The following is a 9423-nucleotide window of genomic DNA, read 5'->3' as shown; positions in this document are numbered from 1 at the left end:
ACCCCAAAATTAAAATTCTATCATCACTTACTCAACCTTGTATTATACCAAATTGTATGACATCATATCCTCTGTGAAACACTAATTGTGAAATACAGCTGTTTTTGTCAATACAATGAAACATTGGACCCTACTGACTTTCATTATATGTAAAACAAAGGTTGGAACAACATGAAGTTAAGTAAATGATGACAAAATGTTCATTTTTGGGCGAACTATCCCTTTAAGGTAGCTAGTATTTCTGTTAGATATACAGTATCTTGGCAAATATTATGAAAACATAGGTGGATGAACTGTTCTATTAAGTTATAAATCTGTTTATTACTCGTTACAAAATGTTACATAGCAACCTTGAGTGTTACCCCAAACATTGTTGGAGTAAATACATTTCTTGAAGTTTAGTTTCTACAACTAATACATCAAAACAAAAAAAAAAAGGAAAAATAAAAATATAATTGATTACCCTAGGAGAACTGAGTTACTTTTCAAATTTTCTTGGTACTTTCCCAAAATCTTTTGTGCAAAGAAATCATGCTTTTATAATTAAAAACTCTTTTCTGGCAAGTGTTACACTTAATTTAATACAGACGCAAATTTGACTGCTGCCAGCACTTACAGCCCTAAAGTTCAAACAATATCTAAAATTTTAACTGTTAGCAAACCTTAAACAGAAATGGATGGAAAAGCCTGTGTGGGCTTTTCTAAGTGCTCCTAAAATGTATTTTCCCCAAATGTAGTTTTAAATTTCAGTTGTATCTCCTGATAAAAAGTCCTCTGAGTAAGCAAGTGTACACCAGCAAATACAAAACTCACTTTCTGACACTTAAGTAGTCCTGCATTATCCTCTCACCATCCAAAATCGCTCTTTAGCTCCACAGTTCAGAGCAGTCAGAAATTACAGTAGCGAGTGAACATGATACAAAATGTGTTCAGTTTGTGAAGGTTATGTACAAGCACCTCAGTCCTACATTTGACAAACACATTCCACATTGCTCTGGTGATCAGAAGCGAGCTTGGCTGGGTGTGAGAGTAGCTGAAAAGGAGGCCAGCAGACAGTGGTCAAAGAAGCTTGTGAAGCCTACCTCACATTGTATCACTGACATTTAAGATTCCTTCAAGGAAAGCTTAGTTTGTTTTATGTACATGTAACCGTGTAACACACCAAACTGCAATACTCGGGTCCCTTTTTTGCAACTTTATCAAATGTGATATCTCATTGCTTAACCCTTGTAAGATTCAAAAATAAACATATAAAACTACCACATTGTTAAATTTTTTAAAAAAGAACAACAACAACAGCAACAAAAAATTTACAGTCAAGAGTAATGTGAAAAGGTCCAACATTTACCCAGGCAGCTCTTGCATTATCGTATCATAGTGTTTCAGATAAAAGAGCTCTCAGAATGGACTGAAATAGCACTGTTGCATTGCTCTGATTTGTCACTCGACTTTCCTTTGGATGCCTCCATGGACATCGTGCCCATCTCCACTTGGGCACCTGTGCCAAGGCAACATATCTTCGAACAAGCCAACTGACACTTTCAAACAGTGTGGTGAGAACAAGCCACAATCAGCCCAGTTGGCCCCTGTTCAAAGAAAAGTGCAAATCAAAAAACTTGAGTGGCAAGAAGGTAAATAACAGAAATAACTGCTCCCATGTTAAAACGTTTATAAAACACTGCTATTCGTTGGGTACATAGTGTGACCATGCTTGATGGGATTTTCTGGGGAGCATCAAGTCTGAGTTAAGCATGGGCTGGGCAGGTCCGGCCAGGGAATATCAGACTGAATCACCTAGGAAAGTTTAGTGCTGGGGTGCACTGAAGAGAGTTGAGGGGGACTGAAAGCTGGCTGGGGGTGAAGGGCCGAAATGGGGTAGAGGCCAGGGTGCAGAATGTCCCCGTATGAGGTACCCACTTGGTGCCTGTAAATGTGGGCGGGATTGGCAGCCAGGAACTGTCTTTGCATCATTAAGGAATGAATAGCGAAGGGGGGCATGAGTGGTGACAGAACAGCCGGGTTCTTCAAGTACTGCAGTGGATAGGAGTAACTTGGGGTAACGTGGGAGCCCAAGCTTTCATACATGTCCTGGACCTGAGATACAAATGTCCCTGGATACAGCCCTTGGAACAGGTGGGAGGGGAAGGGGATCTTGTGGCCCTCTGATGTGTAACTGTTGATGTGCGCCGTGTGAGTAAGTTCTGCATGCTTCATGGACTCACTCTCAGCTTCTGGTGTCCTAGGTTTCCCTGGGCCGTCTCTTTGTGTCGAGCAGTGCAAGGGTGTCACAGCCCGGATCTTCTTCTCCGAAGGTTCGTTTTCCAAATCCTCAAGGGTCCTTTTCAGTGGCCACGCAGTGCAGATATTCTGTGGGCTGCTTTTGGTGCTCAGAATGGGCCGAGCCATCTCATCGATTTTGCATCCCAAGGACTCTTCGCCTCTGCCATTGTGTGCTTTCTCCAGAATCTTTGAGTGAGATTCGGGGACCTTTTTAGACATGGACACAGTCATAGGAGGAACACGACAGGCCCTGGGATGGTAATCTATGCTTGAGCTCTGACTGTTGCCTGCTTGAAAGAGAGAAGAGTTTTTAATGTCCTGTTGTATTGTGGGATGTGGGATGCCACAGAGAGAGGATGTGGAAAGAGGCAGTTTGTGCGGAGAGGATTTTGGGAGACTCAAATCAGTTGGTTGCTCCTCTGTTACCCTTTCTGCAGGAGGTCCCTTTTCTTTCTGACTTAGCCGGGCACTGTAATTCAAACCCACATTGTCGGGATGCTGGCTTGGTGGAAAGCCCTGGGCGGTCTCACAGTCCCGAGGGTAAACGTCTCCACTAAGATACTTGCTTATCTGCTCCTTGCACAGGTGGTGCTCGGTTTGTCGGCTGAGATTGTGTAGGTGAGGTGAGGAATAAAAGTCACTCAGGAAGCTGGGAGCCTGGCCAGGACGAGGCATCTCAGCAGATTTTTCCATGCTGGAATGGGGGTCAGCCCTCATAAGGTATGGCTCTCTTATCGGGGTAGGCTGTGGCTGGGGAATTTGATCTCCCACACTACACCCCTCTTTCTGAGAGCCCTCTGTTGAGGAATTCCTGTCCTCACTACCTCTGGACTTGAAACTTTGAGCATGCTGGATAACTGATGGCCGTTTGTTCACCATGTTGGTCTCTGCAGCGGAAGGAGCCTGGGAGTTCTGCTGCCCAGAAGAAGACCCTTCTGTACTACTGCTGGACAACCTCCTACTGACTAATGGAGGTGGGGGTCCGTATGGGTAATTATTACGCAGTCCTGTTCCACTGACTTGGGACAGCATCTTCTTCTTAGCTAATGGGGACATGATGCCAGGATTACCCCTAGGGTAGAGGAGGGGATTAAAATTGAAGCATGCTTCTTCTTTTTTAGGGGGCTCAGCCCTATCAGGTGGGATTTCTGGAGATGTGGGGGGTTTCTGCTTTAGGGTGGGCAACACCATTCCCACCTGATTATGGCCCTCTTTTGGCCTAGACTGTTCAACGTTTGCAAGGGCACTCGGAGGCACCTTGTATTCCAGCATCCCATGCTGCCACTGCTCCGGTGTGTGAGAGTTAGGGCGAGGATGACCATGGTGCAGAGGCATAGCAGCAACAGGAAATGCGTCACAATCCTCTGATTTGAGTGGTGCACAATCTTGAGGAAGTGAGGGTAACATATTCCCATTTGCATGCTCGTATGTGTTATGGAGCACAGGTTGATCTTCATCCTTGATCACTAGTTGTACGCCTTCATCTTCAGAAATAGGACTCTTTGTTTCTCTGTCCTTCTGGGTTAGAGCCTGGTACTGCTGGCTATCCTGCTTCTCTAACAGCTTCTCCTGGAGCTGTTCCGTGTCCTCCATCCCCTACAGACACATAGAAATGTACTTAATGGCAGAATTACACAAAGAAACTGGACAAGCAAGCATACATTGCTTCTCATGCTAACACAATTACACCCACACATTAGTTAAGTCATATGTGGTGACCGAGGTGATAGGTGATACAATATTAAAAGATGTAGACATTTTTAATTGGTATTTTATTTTTGAAACTCAGGAAATAATGAAACGTCCATTTTTCAGTTTACTGTATTTTAATCATACTTTTCTAAAAATCCCAATTAGTTTTACAGATGATTATTGGAATGGGTTTAAACTATTTTTAATGCTTGTTCAATTAACCATAAACAATTATTGCGCATTAACCTGTGGAATAGTTTTAGTTTAGATATATCAAGCGAATATTGCTCTAATGCGTAGCCTACACTTCTGCAGTCCAGAATGTGAATAGGTAAAAAGAGAAGGGTGAAAACTGAAATGACTGACAAAAAGGCATGAAATTATTCTCTTTTTACCTCAAAGTATGTTTCAAGGTCCTTGATTTCATGAATGCTTAGTAGTCTGCTTTTGACTGAATTCAGCATTCACTTTCGAGGATGGTATTGATATTATAACCAGTCAGACAGAGGAACAGATGTTTTTAGACAGATGGGAGAGATTTTGAGATCGAATTTCAAAATGTATTTATTCATGTGTTTGAATTGGACTTTAAAATTTGTATCTCGGATTGTAAACTTTCAGTATGCCATTCATAGGTATATCTTCTCATTTCGAGCGGTTCTTTCAGATCCATCGGTCTCTTTCCAGCTCAACCTAGTGAGAGTTTGGGGCATGGCTACTGTAGCAGGCTAAAGCTTTAGAGAAGATACAGTATTTAGGCATGGATATGATAGTGTTGGGCGATATGCTCCTTAATCATATCGTCCTATCGTCAGCTAGTGAAATCACCGATACACGATATTATCATGCTAATTTACTTAATTATTTACAGGGTAAATATGGTAAAGAATAATCCTAAGGGTGTAATGAGTGTAGGGGTGTGGGCAAAGGTTGCTTGAAATATGCTTTATTTTTGCAATTGGCGACACTAGTAGCACAGAAACTACATATTTGCCCTTTAAGTTTGCATGCAAATAAATGTCAGTCTGCCCAATGCTGGGAAAACTGTGACTAGGTGGTACTTATGTTGGTTCTAGATGGTCCGATTTGATTGTAAGAGTTTGAGAAAGCTTTATAACTGCAGTAGAAACCTTACACACAAACTTGCCGAAGAATGCTGTGAGAACAGCATCTACATGCAAATGGCCAACATCAAGTATTTTTCAAGACGCGCATATGTTGTGTGCATCAACAGATGACCTTGCGCTTATGCACACCAGGAGCTGAGCTGCAGGCTTAAAGCTGCTACCTCAATGCTTTCCCCATGCAAATAACTCTTCTTTCTGCTTTTTAACACAAATGAGATGAAAGATGAGGCTGTGTAAGATTTGCATCATTTCAGAGCTGAACAAATCAATGCCAAAATCCTCTAAATGCAGTCTGCTTAAATGAGAGTAGAAAACAGAGTCAGCATGATCGCATAAAAGAGACAGCCGACACCTGCTGCCATCCACCGTGATCCAGAGCATGATGCAAGCTTTGCACTTTGGACAAACTTCACGTGTCTCTAATGAGCAGATGCTTTCCGGAACTTCAGAGTGGTGACAGCGGTGCAGAGGAGAGGCGTGCACCGCCCATCCATTCATTATCAGTGTTGGAGGAAGAGATGCACAGATGTTTGACATCAGCTGGTGTCAAATAAAAGGCTGGCTCATCTCTTTCACTCCATTTCCTCACTCAACCCAGATGAATGTGCAACTGCACATGAATAATCGCACGTTCATACATCACATTACACAGCACGGAGACAAATAGCTTGTCCCAGCTTGTTTTTGTAGGCTTGAAAGTAGCATGATTGCCTTGATCTACTATCTGACAACTTTTGAGCACTATTTTATGGTAATTTATACTGTGGGCCCTAAATGTGTATGTTAATGGTACTTTTGTACCAAGTTGATAGTAAAATAAAACCATTCCAAGAAGAGCAGCTGCACACATGAATAGTAAAATGCTCTTGTCCTTAGTGCTTGATTAGGTATTAATGTAAACACAGCTGGCTGTTTCAAGTGAATGTAAACAGACAGGACAGAGAATACTGGATCTGTGCATTAGGCATTGCAGCATAAATGGAGCCTAATAGACTTGTCGCTGTGTATTGTGTCAAACTCTGACAGTGTAAAGTCAGTATTCATGACTTACAATACTGTACAATTGAAGACCCATAATATAAAGACAAGTAGTTTTATTTTATATTTTATTACTTCTTTCAGAATATTTTTTTGTTGTATTGCTTGTATTTTTTTGTTTTATTGCTGGTAATTAGTTTCTTTGATTATTATTTTATAATCTGTAACCATTATTATTATTACTATTTTCCTATCTTGAACAGTGACTTTAATAAACTGAAGCCATGCTTATTATTAAACATTATCATCATGATCATTTTTACAAAATACATAATTAAAGGCTATACATCGTCATTGTTATTTTAGTATTACTGAGGTACTACTATATATTTTTATAATATATATATTATTTTTATTTTAATATATATTTTTATTTTTGTATGTTCCATTTTCATTTTCATTTTAGATAAAGTTTTAGTGATGCTTTTCATTTTTAATAGTTATTTTTCAGTTTTAGTCATTTTTAGTACATCAATTTAAACTAAATGAAATGTTGCTTTGGCAACTAGTTGAAATAAAATAAGTTTAAGTTTTTTAATACCTAATTTTATTTGTTAATGTTTATTTCAATTAACAATTTTTTATGATTCAGTTTTACTATAATAATAGTAACTATAATAAGCCTGCATCTCATTTGTTTAATTTATGAATTATATTAATATTTAATTTCATATAAACAAAATTGAATGCTGCTTTAAAATTGAATATGTTCTATAGCATAAATTTTAGCCGAGTTGTGAGGTTTTCGGTAAGCTCAAATGAGAATGATTCTCTTTCTGGCATTTGCATGGTTTGGATGGAGACCTTTGACCTGTAGGGTCGCTCTCTCTATCGCCCTTTGGACACTTGCACAAGTTAACAGGAATTTCTTTGGGGCCTCAAGCAGCCAGTAACTAGCAGGCAAAATTACCCAGCTGTAACACGGCATGACCGCCCGTTGGCTCAGCACACGTCATTCAATAGCCTTGATTGTATTTGGTGCCTGAAGACGGACTGATTTAACAGCGCTTACAATGCTCTGATTCTTAGCAGAGCAGCGCGCCTATATTTGTACATGCTCTGATTATACTCCACTGACATGCCGGCCCCCAAGACAACTCCCAGCATCTCTCTCCAGATTTCCTCTCTGAGATCTATAACTCTACTTTAAGTGTTTTTTCCTCTTTTCGGCGCTCCAGTCTTGTCATATCGGCTCTACTTCAAACAGAGAATTCCATTTTCATTTTCTGCCTTGTACAATGTACAATCAATTATCTGGAGAGGCCTTTCAAATTACACAACATACCAGACAGATGAGCTAGGCATGCAGCTGGAAAAGAACCTACAACAGCCCTTTTTGTTTCCACACCATAACCTATTAGTCATTTCATGTACTCCACTGACATGCCGGCCCCCAAGACAACTCCCAGCATCTCTCTCCAGATTTCCTCTCTGAGATCTATAACTCTACTTTAAGTGTTTTTTCCTCTTTTCGGCGCTCCAGTCTTGTCATATCGGCTCTGCTTCAAACAGAGAATTCCATTTTCATTTTCTGCCTTGTACAATGTACAATCAATTATCTGGAGAGGCCTTTCAAATTACACAACATACCAGACAGATGAGCTAGGCATGCAGCTGGAAAAGAACCTACAACAGCCCTTTTTGTTTCCACACCATAACCTATTAGTCATTTCATGTGCAGTAGAAATGAATACAGACCGCGTAACGGCTTTGAAATGTGTCTAAATTTGACAATTCGAGAGAAATTTTCAAACAGCCCTTTCATCTTCTCTGTAATCATTTGCTTATTCATGTGAAAATAATAACTCAATTTTCATTCCCTTCCACGGTCGTGCTCTCCTCTTTTCATATTTACGCTTAACTGGAGAGACATTTGCAAATCACCATGGATTTATTGGCTTTTATGGATAAAAATAAGCACACGGTTTCTATAAGAACAAAACTGTGGCATGCATTGGCCCAGTGCATATTGGTTTCTAAGACGTGATAGGAAAACATTTCCACCGCAACTGCTCTGTGCACAAAATGTCTTGTCGATTAAAAAAAATGGAGCACTGTCATGATTTCCCCCACAATTCATCTCTTTCAAATTGATTTGTGAACAAAACTCAGAGGGAGCTTATGGAAAATGGAACTGTGGGGAAACCTTGTGTAGCAGAAAATAGCAGAAATGGGCACAGTGTAGAAATCGCCTGCAGTCAGTCAGGCAGACAAATAGCATTATGATTATATATATATTGTAATTGCAAAGATGTGTCACATGATCCTTCAGAAATCATGCTAATATGTCAAAAATTTCTTCTTATTATTTTTCTTATTATTTTGCTGCTTAATATGTTGTGGAAACTGTGATACACTACCATTCAAAAGTTTGGAGTTAGAAAAAGAAAAAAAAATTCCGCAAAGATGCGCTAAATTGATCAAAAGTGACAAAATAAATTACAAAAGTTTCAAATAAATGTTGTTATTCTTAACTGTCTATTCATCAAAGAATCCTAAAAAATGTATCACAGTTTTCACAAAATAGAAGAAATTTTGGCATATTAGCATGATTTCTGAAGGATCATGTGACACTGAAGACCATTTTTGCAATTACAATATATATAAAACTGTTTTCAACATTGATGATAATAATCATAATAATAAACCATTATTGTTTTTAGGACGTGATGTATAGCCAAGTATGGTGACCCATACTCTGAATTTGTGCTCTGCATTTAACCCATCCAAGTGCACACACACAGTAGTGAGTAGTGACACACACACCGTGAACACACACCCGGAGCAGTGGGCAACCATTTTTGCTGTGCCGCCCAGGGAGCAGTTTGGGGGTTCGGTGCCTTGCTCAAGGGTCTCACCTCAGTCGTGGTATTGAGGGTGGAAGAGAGCGCTGGTCATTCACTCCCCCCACCTACAATCCCTGCCAGTACCGAGACTCGAACCCGCAACTTTTGGGTTACAAGTCGACTCTCTAACCATTAGGCCATGACTGCCCCTATTAATAATTGAGTGCCAATAACATTTGATAATTGAGCAGCAAATAAGCATATTAGAATGATTTCTGTTAGAGATGCACCGATTGCAATTTTCTTGGCCGATTCCGATTTTTTGTTAGTGTGATCTGCCGATACCGATTTTTGCCGATTCCGATTTTCTTTCGAAGAACTACAATTGACCAAAAATCTACTTATACAAACAAAAATCTACTTTTCTTCAACGCAAAGTTTTATTTTCATAAAAAAACACAAGTAAAAAGTCAGTAATAAAATAAGAACAAATAAAAAAA

The 9423-nt window shown here is 39.8% G+C and overlaps 1 protein-coding gene across 1 annotated transcript in view; it reads right to left on the bottom strand.

Annotated features, from left to right (window-relative positions):
* Positions 1-451: 451 nt before the first annotated feature.
* Positions 452-9423, bottom strand: part of LOC107739058 (AT-rich interactive domain-containing protein 5B-like) — a 48119-nt gene continuing 39147 nt past the window's right edge. Inside the window, exon 4 of the mRNA XM_016551033.1 lies at positions 452-3876. Within this exon, the coding sequence (XP_016406519.1) occupies positions 1795-3876 (2082 nt within the window). The 3' untranslated portion in view covers positions 452-1794. The remainder of the gene's footprint in view (positions 3877-9423) is intronic.

Source organism: Sinocyclocheilus rhinocerous, unplaced genomic scaffold (assembly GCF_001515625.1).
Source record: "Sinocyclocheilus rhinocerous isolate Xijiao unplaced genomic scaffold, SAMN03320098_v1.1 scaffold1066, whole genome shotgun sequence".
NCBI classification, from domain to species: domain Eukaryota; kingdom Metazoa; phylum Chordata; class Actinopteri; order Cypriniformes; family Cyprinidae; genus Sinocyclocheilus; species Sinocyclocheilus rhinocerous.
This window is presented reverse-complemented; position numbering and strand designations above follow the sequence as displayed.